The 26,551-nt window shown below is 50.0% G+C and overlaps 1 protein-coding gene across 1 annotated transcript in view; it reads left to right on the top strand.

The window, feature by feature from the left end:
- Positions 1-16,378, top strand: part of LGR6 (leucine rich repeat containing G protein-coupled receptor 6) — a 144,826-nt gene extending 128,448 nt beyond the window's left edge. Inside the window, exons 12-20 of the mRNA XM_004375284.2 lie at positions 328-396; positions 1,658-1,729; positions 2,912-2,977; positions 4,077-4,148; positions 4,712-4,783; positions 6,333-6,458; positions 7,443-7,603; positions 12,615-12,695; positions 15,123-16,378. Coding sequence (XP_004375341.2) covers positions 328-396; positions 1,658-1,729; positions 2,912-2,977; positions 4,077-4,148; positions 4,712-4,783; positions 6,333-6,458; positions 7,443-7,603; positions 12,615-12,695; positions 15,123-16,378 — 1,975 coding nt within the window. The remainder of the gene's footprint in view (positions 1-327; positions 397-1,657; positions 1,730-2,911; positions 2,978-4,076; positions 4,149-4,711; positions 4,784-6,332; positions 6,459-7,442; positions 7,604-12,614; positions 12,696-15,122) is intronic.
- Positions 16,379-26,551: the final 10,173 nt, after the last annotated feature.

Here is a 26,551-nt window from a genome sequence, read left to right as displayed (position 1 = left end):
AGGACTCATCCGACTCCCATGTTCCATGCTGGTGTTTTTTACATGCTGGGGCCTAAATGCCAAGGTTACTTGGGCTCTGTCTGGACTAGGGTGGGCTGAGTCAACTTCAGAAAGTGGCTGATTGGACCCTGCTAAGCAAAGCCCAACCTCCACCAGGGCCTAAGTGGCTGGGGGTGGTTTGAGGGAGGTTGTGGAGAAAGATAACATTTCCTACAAGGTAAGTCCCTGGGAGGGAGAAAGGGAGTGGGGGAGGAGGGGGGAGTTGAGAGCCTGAATGTGAAGCTGCTCTGACCCCACCCCTCAGAGCTCATCGCCATCTGTTTCCAGATCCCTGAATGGTGCCATGGACATCCAGGAGTTCCCAGATCTCAAAGGCACCACCAGCCTGGAGATCCTGTGAGTGGATACTCTCTCCTTCCGCCTGACCTAGCACCCTAGCTTTCCCCCAAGGAGCTCTCCTGCCTCCCCTGCTGCCCCCAAGGCTGTCCAGTTTCTTTACTTCCTCTTGTCTGGCCTGCCTCTGCTGCTGGCTCCAGCCTGGCCCAGAGGCCACCTGGCTTGGCCCCTAGGGTCCATGGCCTTCTGCTTAGGTGGCACTGCCTACAGTCTAGAGGGCAGCAGGTGGGATGGGAGTGGGGAGGCTGGTCCTCCTCTCCTTGCTATGCTCGGATTTTTCTGACATGACTAACCCCAAGCCCCTGGTGAGTTGCGGACCCATGACAGCAAAGGAGGGCTGTGAAAATTCATCTCCTTTGCCTTTCTGAAGCTTGGTTCCAACAAAGACTTTCTCATATTTTCTATTATTATATCCTGTAGAGTGGCATGAGGGGTGGGGAAAGGGTGGCAGGGCATAATAGGCACTCAATACATCTTCAGGGAATGAATGAAATAATCAGACAAACACCCAGAGTGAGTGTTTGGAAGTCAACTGTCCTGCCCACATCACTCAGCTCATTCATGGCATGGCTGGGACTGGAATGCTCCTCTGTGCCTCTATTGTCTTTCCCCTGTATTCACTGGCATCTGGAAAATTTTCCATGAAGAAAGTAATAGTTCCCCCAGGGTGACCTTGGCCTTGGGTCTTTCCTGGGACGCTGTCCCTAAGCCAAGCCTGCTCTGCAACCTGCCCCCGCAGCCCTCTCCACCCCAGCCCCTGGTCCTTCCTCTCTTTCCCATCTCTTCTCCTTCCCCTGAGGCACAGGGAGCAAACTCTGTGCTTGGTTCCCATAGCTCGGCAGTGGGTTTTTTCTCTCTACCCCCTGCCCATGGCTATCTCTCCTCCCCAAAGCCCCCTGGAGCATAGAAGTTTCTAGTCCCTGTCCTACAGACGCAGTGTTGCTGGAGACCAGTATCAGGGTGGGGGCGGAATGGGAGTAGGGCCTGCAGACTGTGTGCCAAGGAGAGCCCTGGGCTGTGTTTCTGTCTCTCCATTCCCACCCCCAGCCTCCTTGGGTCCCAGGGGAGCCTGATGCTCATATGCCAGGGTCTGCTCATTTCTCTGCCCGCAGCCCCACCCCCTGCCCTATGTCTCCCACCCCTTCTCTCCTTTGTCAGCTCTGTCCTCGCACATCAGTATCAGGCCCAGAGCTGGAGAGGGGTGGCTGGGGATGGCGGGGCCCTAGGCCTGGTGCCAACTCTGCCTCTGTTCTCCCTGCAGGACCCTGACCCGCGCAGGCATCCGGCTGCTCCCACCAGGGATGTGCCAACAGCTGCCCAGGCTCCGAGTCCTGTGAGTGGCCCCCAAGCCTTCTCCAGTCCTGGCATTGTGCCTGCCCCCACCCCCATGGCCCCACAAAGACCTCTCCTGCTTCTGTGCCACTGTTCACATCTCTGCCTGGAGAGCAGGACAGTGTAGGCTCCTGTTGAGCACATACCTGAGAGGGACAGGGCTGTCCCCTCCTGAAAACAGACAGTGGTCTTTGGGATGGGACCTGGGGCTGAGGCTCAGCTCTGCCTCTTCCTGGCTGTGTGAATTTGGACTTACTCTTTAATGTCTCTGAGCTTCAGTTTCTTCATCTGTAAAATGTGTATACATCTGTGAGGGTTGTCAGTAATCTATGTAAAGCACCTAGCACTTGCTTCGTGCTAGCACATAGCAGATGCTCAACAATGGCGCTGTTGCTCTAGCTTATGCAAGAGAATTAATGCCTCCTGGGACTATGGAGGTACTTAAGTGGTTTGTGAAGTCAAGGGGAGCCTTCCTTTCTCCCTTGACTCCAAGTTGTATCTGAGGCCCCTTACCAGTGACCATAGCTCCACAGCCTAAGGTGGGTGGACAGACACACAGCACATGGAAAGAGTGCTAGGCTGGTTGTCTCCGACCTGAGCCTTGCCCCTGACAATCTGTGGGTCCTTGGGCAGTCCTGGCTCTTCTCTGGGCTTTGGGTTCCTCATCTGTTAAATGAAAGAATTGGGCACCCAGCTCTGATCTTCCTGCCAACTCCATAAAGGATATTCGCATTGGGTGGCATTGATCAGCTTGCTCAGTAATCACTGACTGTGTTCACTGTGGCTGTCTCTCAGTGCTCCTGCACCGCCACTTGCTGCCTCCTTCCTCATCCCATGCCCATCTTCTCCCCTTTCCCCCAGGACCCTCCCAGGGTCCCTCGGGCCTTCATAGGGATGAGGCAGTCCTACTGAGAACATGCCAGGTTGGGCTCCATCCAGGCCCCGCAGGGAGGAGAGGGGTGGGGTTTGGCAGGGAGAATGAAGAGAAGCCTAACCGAGGAAGTGGGGACTCGTGTGAGGTGTGTCGACAGCCATGTCCCTGCAGGACCCTTAGGACCCTCAGCTGCTTGAAAGGAAAGATCGCACCACAGGCCCTGGAGAAGCCAGAGCTGCTTCCTGCAGTCCTCCCCCAGCCCTTCCATTGTCACGGCCTCACCCCAGCCCTGGCTTTCTCTCTCCCCAGGGAGCTGTCTCATAATCAAATCGAGGAGCTGCCCAGCCTGCACCAGTGTCAGAAGCTGGAGGAAATGTGAGTCTGGGGGCCGAGGAGAGGCAAAGGTCTGCAAGCCAGACTCTGGGTGGGTCTGAGGGGAGGTCAGCAAGGACCAAAGCGCTCTCTGACCTTCCTTTCTTCACTGAGGTTGTCGAGTCCAGGCGTTGGGCTTTGGGGCTTGGCAGAAGTCTGAGCAAGGCCCCTAGGACTCACAGCAGATGATGGACTCAGGAGCTGGTGCCTAGAAGGAGTCTCGAGGTGGCTCCTTGGGTGTCCATAGCAACGCAGAAATGCAGTAATGACAGGGCCACACCGGGGCTCTGCTGCTGAACTGCTTACAGGTGGGCGGGATAGGAGGAGGCTCTGGAGGGGCTGGATGGGTCCAGCATTTTGGAGCATGCACTCTCATTTTCCACATCATCCTCAACAGCACACACGTGCATATGTGTGTGCATGCGTGCACAAACACGCACACTCAGACATGGAAGTACAAGCCTGGGATTTAAATTTCACAAGGAAAAAAATCACTTAAAAATTCTCTAGGATCATTCACACAGCTCCTGTTTTTGCATACTAGCAAGACCTCCTTTGCCTCCCTGTTCTGTCCCCTGTTCTAAGCAGGGCAGTGCCTTTTGAGGCTGGGACAAGGTAGAGGTGTGAGGGTCTGCACTACTTGCCTAGATGCCCAAGGCAGGAGGTCTTCAACGTTGCTGAGGCCCACAGTCCATCTCCCATTCAGACAACCAGTCTACTGAGCTCTACTTCCCAGCTTGGAGCCAGCCACTTAAGTCCAAGGCTGGGAAGTGCTGGGCTGCTGGGCTAGGTAGGGTCTGAAGGACCCATGGGGGTGGGAGGGATGGCTGGGCTGAGAGCCAGGCCGGTGGGAACACTGGAAGCTGACTCCCTTTTGGGCCACAGGGATGGTTTTGTGGCTTTGACTCCTGACCCACTTGCCCAAGGCAACTGGATCCCTTTGTACTCCCTTTAATTCTGGTGACTTCCGCGGGCTAAGCCCTTTCTTCCTGTGCCAGGAGAAGTGGGGGGTTCTCCTTTCTTCCTCCCAGTGCGTGGAGGGCATGGAGTGGAGCCAGGATCTGAGCATGCCCGCTCATCTCAGCCTCTCTTGCTGCCCTAGCGGCCTCCAGCACAACCGCATCTGGGAAATTGGAGCTGACACCTTCAGCCAGCTGAGCTCCCTGCGAGCCCTGTGAGTATCCCGCAGCACCAGGCATGCTCACACCCTTCCTCACATGTACGCTGTAAGCACACACACTCCCTGCCCCTTACCCGCTCCAGCACACACACGTAGGAGAGGTACTTCTCCATGCAGATGGCTTCTCCAGCCACTTCTCCAGCTGGCATATAGGGAGCCATGAGATTCTAGAACCAAGTTGCCAGTGTCCCTGTTCTTGGCACCATAGTCAGGTTGGGGCCCAGGCAGTAGGTATTGTTGTTGTTGGATGCTGTCAAATCAATTTCCATTCCTAATGACCCTATAGGACAGAGTAGAAGTGCCCTATAGGGTTTCTTAGGCTGTAATCTTTACAGGAGCAGATTGCCCGGTCTTTTCTCCCACAGAGCCACTGGTCAGCAGACCTTTCAGTTAGCAGCCGAGCTCTTAACCATTGTGCCACCAGGGCTGAGGTTACTGTTACCAGGGGCAGGTCAGATGGGAGAGGGTATGAGGGAGCTCCTAGGATGGGAACATGAGTCACAAGCCTCTCCTCCACGTGTCACTGTCCCCTCCTGTCACACCCTCTCTGCCCACAGGGACCTGAGCTGGAATGCCATCCGGTCCATCCATGCTGAGGCCTTCGCCACTCTGCACTCCCTGGTCAAGCTGTAAGTGCCCACTGCATTTTTCTCTGGAATGCTGGGAACCTGCCGGGGGCTGTGGGCTGGACAGTGGGGCAGGAGGGCCCACCCCACAGCAGGAACGTACATAAATATTGGAGCCCCACACCCCAGGAAGATGGGCTGCAGCCTCATCAATCATTCTGACGGTCCGTTTGACAGACCGTGGGGTCTGATAAACAGCCAGCCTGCCTCCTGCAAGCTCTGGAACGTCATCTGCTAATGGTCTGCAACGTTTTGGCAGCCTCAGCCCACCCCTGTGCCCCCTGTCCCAGCTGCTCTCCCGACCTCTACTTGTACCAATAAAGAGGACGTATGGGCTTGGAACCTCTTCACAACACGTGGAGCTAGGGGCTCAGGGAGCAGGGCTCTCCTGCTTGGAGCGTGACTCTAGGGAGCTGCCATTCTGCGGGGCAGCAGGAGTGCGCAGGCCCTCTAAATTACATAGGCTGTAACCAGGGAGCATACAGTGCTGGCTAACATGGTCATTATGTCAGAGCTGGAAGGGGCCTGTGACAGGGCTGCCCCACACTGTGATGCAGGTTATTCACTGCACAAGGGCTCCGCCCAAGGGGGAGCTGACACCCTGCCTGCCTGCTTACCAAGCTGTGCATCCTCAGGGCCCGTGTACCCAGAGGGTCCCAGGGAGGAGAAGCTTGTCCACAGCCAGCAGCTAGAACCCAGGCCTCCCAGGCAGCACTTGGGGCCTCCCCAGGCTGTGGCACTCTGGGCTCTGGGCTGTGTAGCTTGTAAAGCTCTCACTTCTTTCCCTCTTCTGTTTGCTCTATTCCTGCCAGATAGGTAGGGTAGATATTTTTATCCCTTTAAAAGATGAGGACATTGAAACTCAGGCAGATTTGTGACTCGGCGTGATTACACAGTGAGTTGGTGACAGCACCAGGTTTCCTGTCTTCCAGCCCAGGGCTGTTTCCACGGCGCACCATCTGTGGTCGTGGTGTTTGGTTTGCAGGCCTGGTTTCTTCTAATGTGTCTTGGGTAGAGCGCCGTGTATGTCCTCACCTCTGGTTACAAAGCAGGGCACTGCAAAAGGGCAGGGAAGACCGAACCCTGCTCGGAGCCAGATGCCCAGCTCTGTCCAGTCCCTGACTCTGGCCTCTTGTATCATCAGAAAAGCGGGAGGAAAGACAGGGGGATGGGGACAAGAACAACAGGCAGGTTCCCTAGTGAGGTGGGCAGGGGACCTGGATGAGACTCAGACCTGGACACAGGAAGTGTGATTGGGGGCTCCATTACCTAAGAATTGGAATGGCTTGGCATTCAGTTAGAGCAGTCCCTGGAATATAGTCAGTACACGTTATTTGATGAGTGAATGAATGAGTTCTAGATGGTGCCTCTAGCAACCCTTGACCACCCTCTTCCCCAGCATTTAATGCCCTCTTCCCTGTATGCTCATCTTCTGTCCTTTGTGCCTCTCCTCTTGCTTCTATCCCAGGCACACTGGCCACACCCTCAGCACAGCCCTGCCCCCTCAGCAACCCCACTGACTGCCAATAACCCTGACCATCCACTGTCCTAGGGACCTGACAGACAACCAGCTGACCACACTGCCCCTGGCCGGACTTGGGGGCCTGATGCATCTGAAGCTCAAAGGGAACCCGGCTCTATCTCAGGCCTTCTCCAAGGACAGTTTCCCAAAACTGAGGTGAGGGCCTGGCTTTCCCCACACCTGGGTAGGTTTGCCCCAGGGCAGTGGAGAGACCATGAGCGACAGGGAGAATGACACAGGGCCTCACCCTGAGGAAAGCTTGGTGGCCCAGTGGCTTAGGGTTTGGCCAAGTCTGAGTGAGAAGGCCTCATCTAGCCTCTTACCAGCCCAGCTGGGGTCTGGGACACGTCTGTCCTTCCTCCTCATTGCCTTTGTCGTGCGTGTCCCGGTCCTGGAGGACCAACGCTGGGGGCTACTGAGACCTCCTATGCAGACAGATGTGAAGGCCCCCGGACCTCCTTGCTCCTTGTCCAGTTCTGTGCACCTAGACTGTCCGTCCTTTCTCAGGCAGCATCTGGGCCCTGAAAGCAGGGCAGAGCCCACGGCACTGATGAGTGGAAAACATGGTGCAAAGCCAGTCCCTGGTGCTAATGACATCCAGGCCTCCTACATGCAGCAGCAGCACAGCCTGTGCGGCCTAAGCCTTGTCTGCTGCAGGCTAATAAGAGGTCCGGGGCCAACTGCCCTCACCCTCAGAGAGGGAGGCGGGGTGTGGGTCTCACTCAGGGCCAAGGTAAAGCATCATGGGGAGAATCCCTGCCTCCTTCAGTATAAAAGGGAGAGCTGCTGGCTGGCTGGGGAGCAGAGCCCTGAGTGCTGTGTGACCTCGGGTAAGCCACTTCCCACTCTGAGCCTGCTGAGGGGATTCCTTAAACAATGGGCAGGAAGTCTACCTCCCCATCTCAGCTTTCAAGATGAATGAGGAAAAGACTGGAATCTGCTCAGAGCCCTTCAGAGGCAGGAACCCGACTTCCAGATCCTTACAAAGAAGGCCCTGGAGGTGGCCTGCACAGTCATCAATGCACTTTGGGGTCATAGGGCAGGTGCCGAGTGCTCGGTCCCTGGGCACTTCGCTCAGACTGAGTTCCTAGAGCCCAAACACTCTTAAGGCAGCTTATCTCTCCTCCTCCTCACCCCCAGGGTCCTGGAGGTGCCCTATGCCTACCAGTGCTGTGCCTATGGGGTCTGTGCCAGCTTCTTCAAGGCCTCTGGGCAGTGGGAGGCTGAGGACTTTCACCTTGATGAGGAGGAAGCTCCAAAGAGGCCACTGGGCCTGCTTGCTGGACAAGCAGAGATCCACTGTGAGTGACCAGGGGCCCTGTGCTGGGCAGGGCAGGGCAGGGCGGGGGGCTGTGGAGAGGAAGTTAGAGAGGAGGCTTGGGGGACCCTGAGAGGGGAGCTAGCAGGAGCTACTGAGGGGAGTCCTGGGGAGGAACTGTTCTGTGACCTGGGAGGAAACTCTACCTCAGTTTGCACCTTGTCTCTCCAAGGGGGAGAAACAGTTGTAACGCCTCCTCCCCAGACCCCAGAAGTGCTTGGAAAAACATAATGATGGTGACTGACTTAGTTACCTAGTGCTGCTATAATAGAAATACCACAAGTGGGTGGCTTTAAAGAACAGAAATTTATTTTCTCACTATTTTTAGTTCTGGAGGCTAAAAGTCCAAATCAGGGCGTTGGCCGAGTCAATTCCTTTCTCGTCAGTGGCCTCAGCGGTTCCTGGATTCTTTGGGTTTCCTTAGCTTGTAGACGATCCTCACATGGTGTCTGTCTTCCCCTGTGTTGTCTTTGTGTCCGTTCTGCTCTTTTATGGCGCAGAAATGATTAGGTTTAGGACCCACCCTACTCTGCTATGGCCTCATTAACATAACAAAAGGAAGCCCCTATTTCCAAGCAGGGTCGTAATTACAGGTACAGGTGTAAAGATTTCAACACGTAGTTTTGGAGGACACAATTCAACCCATACCAGTGACAATGACAACAGTAATGTCAGTATTTGTCAAGCCGTTTGTAGTTCACAAAGTACCTCATTTGCACCATCTCACTTAATATCCCTGACCTCATAGCTCATATGTTTCTTCCCCACGGCTGCCTCCACATCACCTGGGTCTCAATCCCTCAACTTTAGGGCATTCTCAGAGAAGACAGACCCATTTTTTAATCAACCCGAGTCAAGCAGGATTTAATTAAATAGCTTGAATTAGATCTACTTGCAGGAAAAAAAAAAAAATCCCCTCACAATAATGTCCTAGAACCAAAAGGAAGAGCACAGGGATGCTTGCTGTCCTGGTCTATCCTGCCCCCCCACCACCACCATTCTGCCCCAGTGAGTCTAAAAGTGAGACTTCAGAAGCCACTTGGTGCAAGAGAGCCTCGCAGAGGAGGGCCGTCACAGCACAGTCTGTCTGTTTCTGGAAGAGTTGGAGTAAAAGGCAAAGGTTGGGGGCGGGCAGCGAAGGGGGTTCTGAGGGATTGTCTAGTAACTGGTGTCTGAAATAAAGGGCAGAGACAAGCACTTCTATCCCCCTGCCCCATGTTACAGAACACGAGCAGAATTAGGAGGGAGAAAAGAAGGGCCCCTGCTGTTCGTTTTTTGTTTTGTTTTTTCAATCCCCAACTTCCTCTCCATAATATCTTAATGGAGACGCTAAACAGAAAAATCAAATCTAAACAGGTAAGAAAAACATCTCCTGATGGTATATAGACAGACCTGGGCTCTAAACCATTTACTAATTGGGTTGACTTGGGCAAGTTATTTAACCTTGCTGAGTCTCAGTTTCCTTATCTGTAAAACAGGGAAAATATCACGTATGTCACAGGGTGTTGGGAGCATTCGAAGATTCCATAAATGGCAGGGTATGTTTACGACTTGCACTGCTACCACTTCTACTACTACTATTACGGAGAACTGGGTGCCTTCTGGTGGACATGCATAGGAAGAGTGTAGTTGTATAGTCCAGGACACGGCTTATGGAGGCCAAATGTTGGCCAGGCAATCTGGGGTCTCTGGGAGCCTCCCTCTGGGTGTACATCCCCAGGGAGTGTGTGAGGAGGAGCCCAGCAGCCAGGCTGGCTCTGGGCCAGCAGACGGCTGTCCCCAGGGGACGTTCCCGGATGTCTGCTGCACACTCCCTCAGGGGGCTGGAAGGAGCAGTGGAAACTTTCCTTCCTCAAGGTGAAACTTTCCACCAAGCTTAGGTCTTGGAGAAGTACATTGAGATCGTGGGCCGCCTGCCACCTGTAATGGGAACTAGGTCAGGGCCCCCCACTTCCTGTGGGAGCTAATGAGCCTCTAGAAGGAAAGCCAGGAGCTGCTGCTCCAGCCAGATTTGATTTCATCCTTGTTTGAAGAGTGGTTACTTAACATCTTGGCTGTGACTTTCCCAGCCTCAGACAGAGTCCACAGGTCTCACCCCTTGTATTTCATTCATGCATTTTCATTTCAAAGAACTGCTGAGCTCCATTCTGGAGAACAGGAGCCAGCAGGGAATGAAAGGCAGACAGGGAAGAAAATGCCTGGGCTCTGTGGCCACGCCTTGGCCTACCCGTTCTGATGGTGTCTGGGCCAGGGCTAGCTCCAAAGAGTCTTCCTGCCTCCTGAGAAAACTCCTAACTGAAGGTGGGGAGGAAGGATCCCCCTGGGAAACAGAACATGTGAGCCAAAGATGCAGGTGCAACAAACAGAGTCACTTATCCACTACCTGCACGATGGAAGAAGAGGCTACTGGGCTCTGGCTCTCAAACTTGAATCGTGTTCCAAACCAAACCAAACCAGTTGCTGTTGATTCTGACTCATGGCAACCCCATGTGTCTCAGAGTAGAACTGCACTCCAAAGAGTTTTCAATGACAGTGACCTTTTGGAAGCAGATCACCAGGCCTTTCTTCTGAGGCACCCCTGGGTGGATTTGAACTGCCAACCTTTTGGTTTGTAGCCGAGTGCTTAATCATTTGAGCACCCAGGAATTCCTTGAATGATGTACAGGCACCTTTTAAAGAGAAACAGTTCTCTTCGACCACTGAGGTCCTCAGACACCTTTCCTAGCCTAGAGGCTCAGGAAATACTGACTTGAGAAGCTAAAGTCTTATTCTTAAAGAAGTCTTTCAATTATGAATTATCACTGCACAGGAAATTTTTGTCTTTATAAAATGTTTTAGATTATCATTTCAAAATTCTTGTAGAATTTGTGGGCCCCTGAGAGGATGTCTATCACCCCCCTGGAGTTTGCAGGCCCTAGTTTAAGAAACACTGCAATAGCAAACAATGACAACAGAAATCCGATTTGATTGAAACATGTTACAGTATTTCTTTAACAATGGATTTACCTTTTCTAATTATGTGTTCTCAGACTAACAGCATCATGGAGCCTAGACTCAGAATTGGAAGGAATGTTAAAGATGGGCTGCTGCAACCTCTGATTCAGGGTAGAAGTGCACTGTCTCTCACATTAGACACTTTCTGCTTCAATATGTCCAGTGACAAACTATGCCCAGCTCATGCATCTGTAAAGCTTTCCCTATTCATTACCTCCACCCCCACCAATCCCCCCCGCCCCGCACAAAAACAAAATATTCAGTCCATCACCTGGGAAAGTGTAATGGTTAGACTTCTGGGTTCCGTAATCAGACAGACCTGGGTTTGAATTCTGCTCTGCCGCTCGCTAGCCATGAGACCTGGCAAGCCTCAGTTTCTTCATCTGTCAAACAAAGAAACAGTGGCACCTGCCTCATACAGCTGCTGTGAAGGCTAATGAGATGGTGAAGAAAAAGTCTTATGTGGCACAGTGCCTGGAGCAGAGTAAGAGCTCAAAGAATGTTAACCCTTATTGTTAAGGAAATTTATTGTTTGATGCAGCACACTCTATCACGATTTGTTTCCTCGTTTGTCTCCGTAAGGGTAGGACGTGTCTTATTCACCCCTGAATTCCTTTGCACTTTCCCCGTGCCCAGCATATAGTAAGTAGGCTTTGCATTCAGCACATGTAGACCTCCTGTCCACCTGTTGAAGACCATGTGTTCCTTTGTTGGACGACTCTATTTGTAAGAACTTATTCTTGTAAGCATCGGTGGTTCAGTGGTGGAATTCTCATCTTCCACGTAGGAGACTTGGGTTCAATTCCTGGCAACGTATCTCATGCACAGCCACCATCTGTGCCAGTGGAGGCTTGGATGTTTCTATGATGCCGAACAGGTTTCAGTGGAGCTTCCAGACTAAGATAGACTAGGAAGAAAGGCCTGGCAATCTACTTCTAAAAACCAAACCCACTGCAGTCGAGTCAATTCTGAGTCATAGTGACCTGTAGGACAGAGTAGAACCGCCCTGTAGAGATTCCAAAGCTGTAATCTTTATGGAAGCAGACTGCCACATCTCTTTCCTGCGGAGCGGCTGGTGGGTTTGAACTACTGACCTTTTGGTAAGCAGCCGAGCAATTAACCACTACACCATCAGCCAGTGAAAATCCTATGTATCACAATAGTCCAACTCACAACCGATCATGAGGATGGCACAAGACTAGGCAGCATTTCATTCCATTATACATGAGGTCGCCATGAGTTGAGGATCGACTCAGTGGAGCTAAGAAAAATAATAACATTCTTGTCAGTAAGAACTACAACTTCTCCATTTGAATCGTAATCTACTTCCGTCTACAGACCATCCACTGGTCCTAATTCTACCCTTTGAGACCATACAGCAAGTAAGAGTCTAACTCCTTTACGCCTAATGGGCCTTTAGCTCTTTGAGGATAGCCATTGTATCCCCACTTACTCTTGCCTTCTCCAAGTTAAACACCCCTCAGTTACTTTCACTGTTTCTCACACAAATGACTTCTGATCCCTCACCATCCCTGTTTCACCTCCTCTGAACACACTGTAGCCCACCAATGTCCTTCTTAATGTGTAGTGTTCACAACTGGACATGGGATCACAGTGATGGCCTGGCCAGTATGAAGAACCATGTTACGACTAGCTCCCGTTATTAAGGCAGCCTCCCACCTAAGTCTAAGCAGCAATTGCAGACTGAGGCCGACTGGAGAGGGCACCGAGCATGCTGAGTAATAGGAAGAGCAAGTGTCAGATGAGACATTTGCTGTAAAGAACCAGCAGTGCAGATAATCCATATGTGGATAATAGGGAGCGGATTAAATGTTTACAGCCAAAGGTAGAAACTGATGTGCAGGGCTGCTGGAATGACCAGTGCTGAGTGGAGTTAGTCAAGGACAACATCTTAAAGGAGTGGGTGTTTGGAGAGAGGTAGGGCTTGACTGACACCAAGACCCAGGGCCCCGAGACACTTTCTCGTCTCCCCTTTTCAGATGACCTGGACCTGGACGAGCTCCAACTAGAGATGGAGGACTCAAAGCCACACCCCAGTGTCCAGTGTAGCCCTATTCCAGGTGAGATGGGTGCCTGGTTGGGAGGTCAGGACTGAAGAAGGGGCATATATCATCTGGATGAGATGCCAGTTTCTGCAGCCATGCTTCAAGAACTTTCTTTGCCTGTAACCCAACCTGCTGGGGGAGAACAGCCTCCTTTCTTATATAATTCCTAGGAAAGAAGCTGGGGTTCTTTCCCTTGGGTGGCTGCTTAGGGGGAGCCTAGACGGTCAAAGCAACCTTTGCAAATCAACTGATTAAAGGCAATGCATCCAGGAGAAAACCCATCTCACCAAGGAGAGAAGCAGGTGTGCACGGTCTGAGTACTCCTTCAGCCTAAGACCCTCACCACAGAATCCTAGAGCTGAGTAGGACTGTGAAAATTCACCTTCTGCATCCCTCTCTGCTCTATCCCAGGAAGATTGCAATCTCTCCTTCTTAAAGCTCAGTATCCTGGGTACCTCCGTATAGTACTATCCAATCCTGATAGCAGAGGAAACAACCTTTAGGGTCCAACCTAAATTCATCTTATAAAGAAAGAAAAAAAATTATCTTTGTCCTTGATGAAAGTCAACCTAAGCTGTTTAGAGTGAATTGAGTCCCTTCCCTTGGGTATAAAATGCTAATAGAAAGCAGCAGAACACTGCTTAAGCCAGGACAGGCACTGTTCAGAAGGTTTGAAAGCAATGAATGGTTTTACTCTTCTATTTACTCCACTTCCACTTTCTAGTTTTCCGTATTTTCTTGGTCTTCTCCCCTTACCCTCCCTAAGGCCCAAAGAGTGCTTGCCTGACCCTGTCCAACACCTGCACTCAGCACTAAGTGACAACAGCACGCCCTCTAGTGCCAGCCCTGGGCAAGAGCACCAACCGAACAGGTGGTGCTTTTTTCCACCTTGGAAACCCACATGCTTCACAAAGGCTCGGCAACTTCACCTCTGAAAACTAATAATCAGCAGAGTTGAGGTAAAACAGGAAGTTCTGAAAGACAAAAGTCCAACTGGAACTTGCTTTTAGAATAGCTCATACAAATGGTCAAATAAATCATGGTACATCCATATGGTGAAGTATTTATCATACAGCATTGAAAACGTATTTTTGAGGAATATAAGGATATGGGAACATGTGCATAGTAAAATTTTAACTTAAAAAAAGAATAAAAATCCACATGTAGTAAAATCCCAATTTAGTTTAAAAACATATATGTATTTTTTTTTAAACTAGAAGGAAATATACGACAATGATCTCTCTGAGGTGAGATCATAAGCAATTTTAATTTTTTCATGTTTTTTCCAAGTTTTCTATAATTACCATCTATTGTTTGGTCATCATGAAAAATATGTTTAAAAAATAGCTCCCACAAGAGCCTCTCAAGTCCCCAAGCTACCTAGCAATTGAAGAACATTGAAGAACAGGAGTGTGAAGCCAAAGAAATTAAGAAATAGTATGTCCAAAGTTACAAGGTGATTTAAGAATAGACCCTGGGGAGAGAGATGAAAAACATAGATCTCACCCATTTAGTGAGGAACTTGTTGGAAAACCCCACAAGTCTCCTGTAATTTGATTTACTTGGTATGCTTTACCTCCCAAATACTGATTGACTTCTGTGAATAATAAGTGTGGTCAGCCTCCTTCTCACAGAGCAAGGGAGAGGCAGCCAGGTATGACACCTAGTCAAGACTCCTCCACTGTGGAGTCCCGTGTGGACCAGTGGGCACTGACTGGGAGAAGCAGAGCCTCGGACTGCAGAGTGGTTACTCTTTGGGTGGCCCCTCACATTTCTGTGTCTCTACCCCAACCATATTCCCAATTCTGATGCCCTCTCCACTCCTTTATGCCAGCCTGTCCCTTCCTTTCTTCCAAATGCTGCTTCTTTGGAAAGACTTCTTTAACATTTCCTCAATGCCTGGGTTTGCACTGTATTAATTTGCACTGTGTATATGTTTATATGTGTTTTTATTGAGTCAGAATCAACTTAATGGCAACTCACAACAACAACCTTGGGAGGAGGTTTAGTGTTCAGCCCATTTGCTGCTCCTTGAAAGAAGAGCTGTGTGTATTACCACCGTTCCTTCCCCAACCCCAACTGGGAGTTCTCTGACGGCAGAGACCATGTCTGTGAGGGAGTTCTCTGAGGGTAGGGACTACGTCTGTGTCTCTTGCACTGGGAGTTCTCTGAGGTGAAAGACCGAATCAGCCTCCCTCAGACTGGGAGTTCTCTGAGGTGAGAGACCGAGTCAGCGTCCCTCAGATTGGGAGTTCTCTGAGGGAAAAGGCCATGACCACCTCTCTCAGACTAGGAGTTCTCTGAGGTGGAAGACCGAGTCAGCCTCCCTCAGACTGGGAGTTCTCTGAGGGTAGAAGTCATGTCTGGCTCCCTGGCCTTGCCCTCAGGACCCTGCAGAGCAGCCTCTGGCCCAGGGGTAATGTCTGACCCTCTCTCCTACAGGCCCCTTCAAGCCCTGTGAGCACCTCTTTGAGAGCTGGGGGATCCGCCTGGCTGTGTGGGCCATTGTACTGCTCTCCATCCTCTGTAATGGGCTGGTGTTGCTGACCGTGTTTGCTGGTGGGCCAGTCCCCCTGCCCCCAGTCAAGTTTGTGGTAGGTGCAATTGCAGGTGCCAACACTTTGACTGGCATTTCCTGTGGCCTCCTGGCCTCAGTAGATGCCCTGACCTTTGGCCAGTTTTCTGACTACGGAGCCCGCTGGGAGACAGGACTGGGCTGCCGGGCTACGGGCTTCCTGGCAGTGCTTGGGTCCGAGGCCTCGGTGCTGCTGCTCACTCTGGCCACCGTGCAGTGCAGTGTCTCCATCTCCTGTGTCCGGGCCTATGGGAAGGCCCCCTCCCTGGGCAGCATTCGAGCAGGGGCCCTGGGCTGCCTGACACTGGCAGGGCTGGCCGCAGCCCTGCCCCTCGCCTCGGTGGGAGAATACGGGGCCTCCCCACTCTGCCTGCCCTACGCCCCGCCCGAGGGCCAGCCAGCAGCCCTGGGCTTCGCTGTGGCCCTGGTGATGATGAACTCCTTCTGCTTCCTGGTAGTGGCTGGTGCCTACATCAAACTCTACTGTGACCTGCCACGGGGCGACTTTGAAGCTGTGTGGGACTGCGCCATGGTGAGGCATGTGGCCTGGCTCATCTTTGCTGATGGGCTCCTCTACTGTCCAGTGGCCTTCCTGAGCTTCGCCTCCATGTTGGGCCTCTTTCCTGTCACCCCAGAGGCCGTCAAGTCTGTCCTGCTTGTGGTACTGCCCCTGCCTGCCTGCCTCAACCCACTGCTCTACCTGCTCTTCAACCCTCACTTCCGGGATGACCTGCGGCGGCTCAGGCCCCATACAGGGACCCCAGGTCCCCTAGCCTATGCTGCTGTCAGCGAGCTGGAGAAGAGCTCCTATGATTCCACCCAGGCTCTGGTGGCCTTCTCTGATGTGGATCTCATTCTGGAAGCTTCTGAGGCTGGGCGGCCCCCTGGCCTAGAGACCTGTGGCTTCCCCTCAGTGACCCTCATCTCCTGTCAGCAGCCAGGGGACCCCAGGCTGGAGGGCAGCCATTTTGTAGAGCCAGAAGGGATCCACTTTGGGAACCCTCAACCCTCCTTGGATGGAGAACTGCTGTTGAGGGCAGAGGGAGCCGTGTCAGCAGGCAAGGGCTTGTCAGTGGGTGGGGGCTTCCGGCCCTCTGGCTCAGCCTTCGCCTCACACTTATAAATGTCCCTCCCCATTCTTCTCATCTCTTCCCTATCCTCTCTCCCTCCTCCATGAATGATGGCTGCTTGTAAAATAAACACAACCAAAAGTCAACAGTGTGATCCAAAGCAGGACTCCCTAGTCTCTGGCTCCACTGGTCTCCTCTCTTCCATGGCCATCACCATTGGGTGTTACTTGACCTGGTTTCCCGCTTAGCCTTCCTCAGCTTCAGACCCATGCTGGGCCTCTTCCCTGTCAAGTCTGAACCCATGGACCAAAGACCTGGAAATTTGTCTGCTTAGGGGAAATGAGGAAAGTAAAAGACAGTGAACTGGGGAGGGGGGAGACTGAGCAGGTCCAGGATCAGGGTATAAAGGGGAGGAGACCTCACAGAGAGAGGTCAATCAGGGGACTGCCAAAGGCAATTGGGCATTCCCCTTGTGACTCATGGATAGGAGACAAAATGTGTTCTGTGTTGCATTAACCTTGGGGTATGCTGTGTAAAAAGACTCCCTATTGAAACACGTTTTGGAACATGTTACATATTACATCCCTTTCTTAGAGATGCACAAGGCATATTAGTGTAGTAAAGACCCTGAGAATTCCTGCAGAAGTAAAACCTGTTGAACTTTGTTTATTCCAGTCCCCCAAATTATTTGACAATAGGGTTTTTGTGTGGTTTTTGGTTTTCATGGAATGCCTATTAACATCTCACAGAACTTAGCACTGATCTCTCCCAGGGGACTCATCTCTGTACTGCCTGGTGCCACCCAGTGACATCACAAGATGTCACCAGCTCTTGAAAGCCCTAGGAGCTTGACCTGGGGTGAGGGAGGTACCAGAGGCAACTCTACCTTCCCACCCCTCTGATCCTACTCTGGGGAGGTTGGGAGGAGCCTGCTGAGTTGGGACAGAGAGAAAGGTGTGTGTTTCCATGCCCTCCCCAAGCCAAGGCACCAGTGGGCTTCTGCCCTCAGCAAGAGATGGGTCCTGGGTCCTGGCGAGGTACACAGGGAAGTCTGTCTGGATTCTCTCTGGCATTGAGTTGCCTTTCTATGGTTCTCCATCATTTGCCCCCTGCCACCTCCTGCCACAAGCTTGGTCTTTCTTTTTCATCCCAGGTCCTGTCTTCTCTGTGGGTCAGGGGACCCTAGCCAGCAAAGAGGAGAGATATTTCTATTATAGGATGCATTATAGGTATCTGGGGTTCCCTGGGTGCCCCAAATAGGCCACAGATCCTTCTGCCTCTCCCCTTATAACCTTCTACCTTATGGTTTACCAAGTGCCTTGAGTGTTTCCACAGAGCACCCCCCTACCGCCACACACACACACACACACACACACACACACACACATATTCAGTCTCAGATTGAGGAAGTGACATCCTGACAGACAGAAAAGGTGATTCTTGAAGACATAAACAAAGAATCCAAGGTGTGGAAAAGGGTGAGACTTATTCCAGGGCACCTCAACATCAGTAACAGTAGGAGGACAGGAGCCTGGGATTCTGAAACCAAACACAGTCCTCCTCCTGAATCCTGCCGTGGTCCTCAGCCAGGCCGCACCCCAGGGGCTCCACCACTAGACAACTGTTGGAAAGTCCTCCTAGCTTCACGGCCTGCGGCTTAGCTTCTCTTCTAGCTCCCTGCTGCCACCAATGCCTAAAAGAAATTCAGACCCAGGTCAACGAGGCCACCTCGGCTGGGGTGGAGAAGTGTGGCGGAGACCACGGCTGCCGAGCCCAGACACTGGAACTCGACACATTTCTAAATCTCGTTTGACTGGCTGTGTTGCCCAGACTCTAACAGGGTCTGAGGCTGAATATACTGGCCTTGTAATTCCAGAAGAACCTTAGGGTCCTAGCGTAGGGTCATACTCAGAGCAAACACTACTAAATGATAGTAAATTTGTTTATCAGTTGGTTATTTGAGAATTCCTCATTTGACACATGAGTTCTTTGACACATGTTATTTGACATGGTTATTTAACACAGTAACTGCAACAATGGGTTCAAACATGGCAATGATTGTGAGGATGGCGCAGGACTGGGCAGTGTTTCATTCTGTTGTACATAGGGTCGCTATGAATCAGAATTGACTCAACAGCACTTAACAACAACAGCTATTTACCTAGAGTTGATCAAGAGCCATTGATGGAAGGCATTTTCTCTACTTTGGGGACTGAGAATGGGTGACTCTTATCAGGGAAAAGGGAGTCCTGGAGGCTCAGTGGTTAAAGTGCCCAGCTGCTAACCAAAAGGTCTGTGGTTCGAACCCACCAGACACTCCGTGGGAAAAAGATGTGGCAGTCTGCTTCCGTAAATATTACAGCCTTGGAAACCCTATGGGGCAGTTCTACTCTGTCCTATAGGGTTTTTATGAGTCAGAATCAACTCAACAGCAGTGGGTTGTTTTTGATTTTGTCAGGAAAAGGAGTTAGTTCTCTGAGATGTCCCAGGAATGACAAAGTTGGTGTAGTATTTGGGAGCCTTGATGTTCAGGAGTTGGTGAAGACTCTTCCCCCAGGCCTTCCTTACATCTCCTGTAATTGTTGTCCCCCATGAAGTCAAGGAGCCAGCGTTGAGTGGAGTGGAGCAGTCAGGTGTCAGAAGTTTAGCAGTTATGAGAATTGTTCCCTACCAGCGGCCTTTCCATGTAAAGTAGGCCAATACTTTTCAGCTACAGGCTCTCGAGTGGCATCGCTGTCACCTTATCTTCTGCTCCTGGAGATTGAGCATCTGCTGAGGTTGGGCCTTCTGGGAAGAGGAGAGAGGTGGGGGAAGGGAGAAGAGGTGTTTGCCATAAGCTGTTTTCATTATCCAAAAAGTCGAGTAGATATTGTACATTTACCCAAAATAAGGCTGTGCAGTAAAATTGCTTTGTTTTTCACTGAGTTTCTAGCAAGTCAGTATGCTACTCCTTTGGTTATCTCCATTATGTTCAGTAGTTCTGGTTGAAGATGATATATGTCTTTGATTATACACAAAATCCAAAAAACAAATTATTAAATGCAAGTAAATGCATTTTATTTGTTTGAGAAAATCTTCCAAAACAGGGTTCATGGGGAAGAATCCATCCAAGGGGGCGGTGGTGGTGGAAATGTTGGGAACCGCTAACCTGGTATGTTTTGCCCTGGGCTCTGTGTATTGTGCCTTGGCAGACAGTGCCAACCACAGCCTCCTCTCAGACCAGCTTGTGGAGAAGAACTGCCTATGGCTAAAACATAGTTTTAAAGCACCTCTGTACATATCAAGGGGAAAACCTCTTAAATTCAGTGCTGAGATTTGAAAACTATGCATTAACAAAACCTCTAGCTGGACTGTCTCCTTGACTTCCTCTCTCTACCTCTAGCCTCCCAGCTGCCTTCTAATTTTCTCTTCCAGGAAGAATAAAAGGTTAAAGATTGAGGGAGGATAAGGAGGAAGAGCTGCCAACAATAGTAGGCCTGAGTAAGTGAGGATGATGGGGTGGTAGCTAGAACCCTTGATCCTCTCTAGCGCCATCTCCTCTAACTACCTCTGCTCTGTTTTAGTAAGCTGTCCCACCCACCACCCACCACCTACCACCCACAACCTCCTACATCACTTCTGGTTTCCAATCCCATGCCCTCTCCAGCTGTGTGAAATATAAGAATTGTCAAGATGTAAATATTTGGATTCTCCTGTATAATAAAGCACCAGTGAAGTACCATCTGTGTCTCTCAGCTCCTTTCTGCTGCCTCTGGTCCTTGAGAGAAGACTGAGCTGTGGGGTGTGGCCTGAGGTGGGACTGCTTTGAGAGAGGAGTCATTGAGAGCATCAAGGCTCTTCCTCAACCTGCCTCTGAGTTCTGGGGCACCTGAAGCACAGCCAAGGAAGCTCAAGGTTGAAGTGTGGAGGCATCAGAATTGATTCCACTCACCCACATGTATTCAAGTGCCCATTGTGTGCTTGGCCCTGAGTTAGACACAGAATAATCTGAAGAAAGCAGGGAGTAGATTGGGCTTTCTGTTACTCAGACCCTGAGCACCTTCTCAGGCCCAAACCTATTCCTGGGGTTCCCTGATACTGTGAACCCAAAGAATAAACTTGATTTCCTCTCCTTGGGTGACCTTCCTCTCTCACCATCTGCCATGTGAATCTTCTCCCCCAAGCTTGGCTTTAGAATGGGATGATGCCTCCAAAATAACCAAGCAGGTCCCTTTCTCAAGGTAAGGAAAAGAGGTTGAGCTCAACAAAAAGCTGCAATCGTGGGGATGAGATACTACACCTTACTGGTGTAGCCCCTGACTCCCTTCTGAGAGGACAAATGGCACCTTCACGAGCACATGTCCTCCACTCTTCTTGAAGACAGAGCACTCTAAACCCCTCCATCCTCTGGCCCAGCTGCAGGGAAGGCCATTTTTTCAGCTGTTGTTGTTAGACTCTTTGGGTTGAGAGCAACAGACACAGAGGCTAACTCAAGTGAGTGTTTCTTGAGAGGATACGTGTGGAGCAAAAAGAGAGGCAGAATCTCTGCAAATCCAAAACCAGAAAGAGCAGTGGGACTGGGCCTCATGGTACCTGAAACCAGAGAGCAGTTTTGGGTTTGAGGCAGCTCTCAGAGTGCTGCCCAGTGGGAGTCTGTGACTGGTCACTCTGCTGCACCATTAGCAGGCTTGGCTGCTCTCTGGGAGGCCTGTTCTTACATCTATCTGCTTCTCAACCACAACCAACTGCTGCTTTCCTATCCACTTTTATTTTGAAAGCTTTTTTTTTTTTCTAATTTAAATTTTGAAAGGGTAATACATTCACAGGTTTCAAAAGTCTCCCTCTCATCCCTATCTCTACTTCCCCACTTCTCAAACCCTCTCTGGTAAAAATGGTTGAGTGCTTGGCTACCAACCAAAAGGTTGGCGTTTCGAATCCACCTAGAGGCGCCTTGGAAGAAAAGCTAATTCAAGCAATCTACTTCTGAAAAATCAGCCACTGAAAACCCTATAGAGCACAGTTATACTCTGACATGTGGCATCGCCATGAGTCAGAATGTATTTGACACTAACTTTTTAAAAAATATATTTCCAGAGTTTCTTTATGCAGATACAAACAAAATGCATATATATTCTTATTTTTCCTTTTTACAAAAGGTAGCATATACCACAATTCTTCCTTCTGCCTTTTTCACCTACTAATATAGCTCAAAGATTTTTCCGTATCAGTAAAGAGAATGCTCTTATTTTTAAAATGACTGCTTATATCCCATTATATAGATGTATCATAACTTTATTTCACCATTCCTTTTCTGATGGACATTTTGGTTGCTTAATCTTTTCCTCTTACAAACAATACTACAACAGTTAACCTTGTACGTATGTCATGTAACTCATGTGTAAGTGTGTCTGTAAGATAAATTCCCAGAAGTGGAATTGCTGGGCTAAAAGAGTAATTCGAAGTAATTATATCTTGTCTTTACCTCACTGCTTCTTCTGACTCATAGTCTATGTTTATTCATAACTTTTGCTTATATGTGCCTCCTTATGACCCTGGTTCTTCCTCAAAGCCTCCCTTACGCATCCTTTCAGCTTCAGTTCCTGGACTAACTGCCTTGTTTTCTTTTGGTATTTCCCAAGGTAATGGTCCAGAGATTGAAAGAGAATCGGACTAGTCAAGCGCCTTTTTCTACACTAGGCCAAATCATAGGTCAATGGTCAACTAATGGTTGGCCACTCTTAGGCCAGGTACCTTCCCCAGTCCACTAAATTGTAGTATGTGATTGGGTATGTTGGTGTGGAATCATGTTGTACAAAATATGGTGGGCTGTGAGCAGGGCTACTTCTCTCAGACTGGGCAGTGGGCAGAGCAGGAAGGTTCCACAAGAGCAGGGACCGTGTTGCTCTTGTTCACTGTAGTATCCTTAATCCTTTAGTGGTGGTTCAGTGGTAGACTTCTTTTCTTTCATGTGGGAGACCCAGGTTCGATTCCTGGACAATGCACCTCATGCTCAGTCACCATCCATCAGTGGAGGCTTGTGTGTTGCTATGATGCTAAACAGGTTTCAGCGGTGCTTCCAAACGGACTAGGAAGAAAGACCTGGTGATTTACTTCTGAAAATCAGCCAGTTAAAACTCTTTGGATGACACAGTCCAGTCTGCAACCAATCATGGGTCTGGCATAGGACTGGGCAGCGTTTCCTTCCATTCTGCACGGGTCCCCATTTGTTGGGGGTGACTCAAGGGCAGCTAACAACAACAACAAAGCACAAAGAAGGCCTTCAATTAACTTGTTGAGAAAAAAAAGAAGAAATTAACTTATCTAAGTACATCCATGAAGATCCTGTTTCCTAGCCTGATGGTGCCACCTGGCCAGGAGATACAAACAATGCAGAGCAATGGAGACCTTCGTGTCTGACCTGAACCATTTATATCCGTGAGAACTGCCACTCTGACCCTCCTTTCACCAGGCGTCTGTCACATGTTGGGCATGTCTTTCTGTTTAGAAGAAAGCAGAGTAGGCAGATATTATATGGTAAGGTTTAAAGGCCCATCAAGTTCTCTGACCTGTTTCTTTGTAACATCTCCTCCCTGGGCTACCACAGTGGTTGAAATTTCACCATTGTACAGTGACTGCGAGCTGGAACTCGAGGGGACTGCCTTGTTTTTCTGGGTCTTGAAAGTTTTCCGCCTTTGACAGGGTGCAGTCTTACCGCTTTTCTATTGCTTTCTATTAGTGGAAAATATTTGCGTTTGCCTTCTCTGACAGGTTTCCTCCTCACACAGGTTCTGGCTTTCACACGTTTTCCTGTAGTTACTTATACTTTCAGGTTAGGTATGGCCCTTTGCCGAGGGCAGCTGTTGCTTTAGTCTGCCCAGTATCCATATCCTATCTTCTGCTAACATCAATTTAACTTTCCTTCAGGCAACTACTACTACTCTCTAAGTACATGTGGTTCAGGCGGGGTTGACTCCACTCTGGGTTCCAGAGGTGGGCATGTGACCTAAGCCTTGTCTGCTTACTCTATTATTCTCCTGACCACAGTGATTGGTCCAAGGATGGGCACCTATCTCAAGTCCTTCTAATGAGATCCAAGGTCCCTGGCTGGTGTAAACAGTTTGCGCTTGACTACTAACCTAAAGCTTGGCAGTTCAAACCTACCCAGCAGTGCCAGGGAAGAAAGGCCCAGAGATCTGCTTCCATAAAGTTTACAGCTAAGAAAACCCTATGGAGCAATTTTACTCTGTAACACATGGGGCTCACCATGAGTTGGAATCAACTCAAGGGCAACAGGTTAATGAGACCCACCCTGGAAGTTTGATGGAGCTAATAGGAAAGAAGTGCTCTCCCTTGGAGTTGCTGGACTGATGGATTTAGAGCTGCTAGTGACTGGCTTGCCACGCAGAGAGAAATTAATCCTGATGGCCTTATTTGAGCACCTGTACCTAGACATATCTGAAGATACATTTGGACTTCCGTTTGTGAGCCAATTTCTGTTTGCTCAAGTGATATTGTTAAATTTCTGTCACTTGCAGCAAAAAGAACCCAGAAATTCTTCTTTAATAACCATCTGTCTGCATCACCCCCTTCCCATGGCCCATGAATAAACCCGTTGGCCAATTATCAACTCTTAGTGTGGAAGAAGGGCAGTTATTGAATGGGAATTTTGATGGCAAGAAGGAGGATTGTCAGGGTAGGCTATTGGGTGGGGATGGTGGGCCTGGGTGGGGGTAACCTAAGGCAAGAGAATGCTGGAAGAGGGGGGGATGGAAAACGGGAGGTGAGAATATAACGGAAACCAACCTTATTTACTTCATCGCTGAACCTGAGGTCCTCACACTCTACTGTCTGTCCTCAGATCTCAGTTTCAGAATCTCAGCAGTGCCAGTGTCAGCACTATGAGAAAGCTTAGAGAGCATAAAGCCACTTCCTCATTTTATAGAGGAGGAAACTGAGGCCCACAGAAGAGGAGGAACTTGCCCACTATCCTATAGCTACTTCTGGGGAGACTGATGTGTAAATATTGGAACAGTATCCATACAGTTGTTGAATCTGGCTCTGGCGTCAGCCAGGCCTGGGTTTAAATTCCAATCTGCCATTAACAGCCAGCTGTCCTTTTAGGTTTTATTTACCTTCTCTGGGTCTCAGTTTCATCGTCTTTAAAATGGGGATAATAATAATATCTAAACTCTGAGGGTTATTGAGATTAAAATGTAAATAACTTAGTTTAGTGCCTGGAACATAGTATGTACCTGAGAAATGTCAACTGCTATTATTATTCTTCTTCTCAACCCAAAAAATGAGAGAGCTGTCTGGGGGCTCTGACTTGTCTTCCTGCTCAGCCTTGAGAAAGCTAGAAAGGAAAAAGAAGGTTACCCAGAGGAGCTGCTGCTGAGAGGGGAGTTGAAAGCTTCCCAAGAAGGCTGTGGGATTTTTGAGGGAACACTTTGGTGGTGGGGGGGGACCCCGGAGCCATGTGAGAGGAGCCTCCCTGGTCACATTCAGAGATAAATGGTGAGCCACCAGCAGAGGGAAAGCTGGAAGTTCCCTCACAGGGCACCACTCCCTTATGGTGGTTCAGGTGGCTCCTCAAACGTAGCTCCCAGATCTAGAGAGAACCTAAAGATTAAAAATTTATCCCTTCACCAGAGGAAGTTGCCTGTAACGGGGTTTTGTGGGGAAGGAATCCTCAGAGAAGACCCTATCTTGAAGCACAGGGTCTTGCAGGGTCCTGGTCAAAGAAGGAAGGCAATAGAAGGAAGGCGACACGATCTGGTGGGATGTGAGGTGAGGAGAAAAGATGAGCAGAGAAAACAAGCACACGAAGGAGAGAAACCCTGGACTGAGGGTTGGGGGGAGGGTGGGATGGGAGCTACACTCTGGATAACCTGTCATCCGTGATATAAACTGAGAGTTGGGGGGAGGGATGGGCACTCTCTGGGGGCCATGGCAGGAGGCAGGGCGACTTGCCAAGAAGGAGGAAGTGGAATTGTTTCTGCGCAGAGGCCGTCTGTGTCCGTTGCCCCAGCTTCTCGTGGCTCCATCCGGAGCTCTGGCAGCCCTCTGCGGTCCAGGACTCCAAGCTGCCCTGCAGCCAGCCATCCGGGGAGCAGGTTCTGAAATCTCTGCCCCACACCCTCTCCCTGTCCTTCCCTCCCTCAGGCTGCCCCAACCTAAACAAGACAACCTGGGCAGGGGGGGCCACACGCTGATGGAAAAATACACACTCGAGCTGGAAAAGGAGCTTTATTTGTATGTGTTGAATTCCCTCAGCAGCCGAAGGATAAATAGCTAGTCCCCAACCTTAGCTCAGAGACTGCCCACAAGGTGGGTGGTAAAATCTGTTCTTATTTAGATAGTTTTGGGGGAGAGCTGGAGAGAGAGATGGGGGGCAGCAGAGGGGAGCTTGGAATCTGAGATGTTTATATGATCAGTCATGGATGTCATCTCTCTTTAATTAGGGGATTGGAGTTGAGAAACTTCTCTTAGCATGCTTGTCATAGTAACGGAGCAGACTGGCAAGTGGGCAGCAGACAGAAGCAGCCCTTTGGGTCTCACCTATGGTTGGATTGCTGTCTCCATCCACCAGTCCCCTGCTAAGTACTCAATGTTAGCATCACGCCTGGGCCTGCACTGGGGGCTTTATAAGCATCATTGCACCAACCCTCACACCAACCTCAGGAGTTAGGTATTATCATTATCTGTATTTTACAGAAGAGAATATGGAAGCATAGAAAGATTGAGACGTGAACTAAGGTCACACATGGCAGGGCTGGAACTGGTCTCCTTGACCCCAGAGTCCATGATTTTAAAACGTCTCCATTCTTCCCTGGGCTGGGAGTAGGAACTTGGGCTTTTCCAATCCTCAGGCACGTCATTTCTGTTCTCTGATTTAACAAGTACATCCTCTGTACTTGCCAAATCAGGGGGATGGATGGATAACTTCTAATAACTTTTGGCTCTGGTATTTCTTGAGATTAGAGAGAAGTCCCTTGTAGCCACTATATCTCCAGCAGTCAGACAATATACACAGACACAAATGAACACATATTTTCAGATAGGTACAAGTGCTATGAAGGAAATGAATCGGGGTAATGTGCTTTGGGCTGGACAGTGACTGGGGCTCTTGGTGCTCCTTTAGATGGGACAGACAAGGACTTTGAGGCCAAAATGAGGAGCCACTATGGAAAATGTAGGAGGTGGAGGAAATAGCAAATGTGAAAGCCCTGAAGCAGGAGTGAGCTTGA

The sequence above is a fragment of the Trichechus manatus genome, unplaced genomic scaffold (genome assembly GCF_000243295.1).
Source record: "Trichechus manatus latirostris isolate Lorelei unplaced genomic scaffold, TriManLat1.0 scaffold00035, whole genome shotgun sequence".
Lineage (NCBI taxonomy): Eukaryota > Metazoa > Chordata > Mammalia > Sirenia > Trichechidae > Trichechus > Trichechus manatus.
This window is presented reverse-complemented; position numbering and strand designations above follow the sequence as displayed.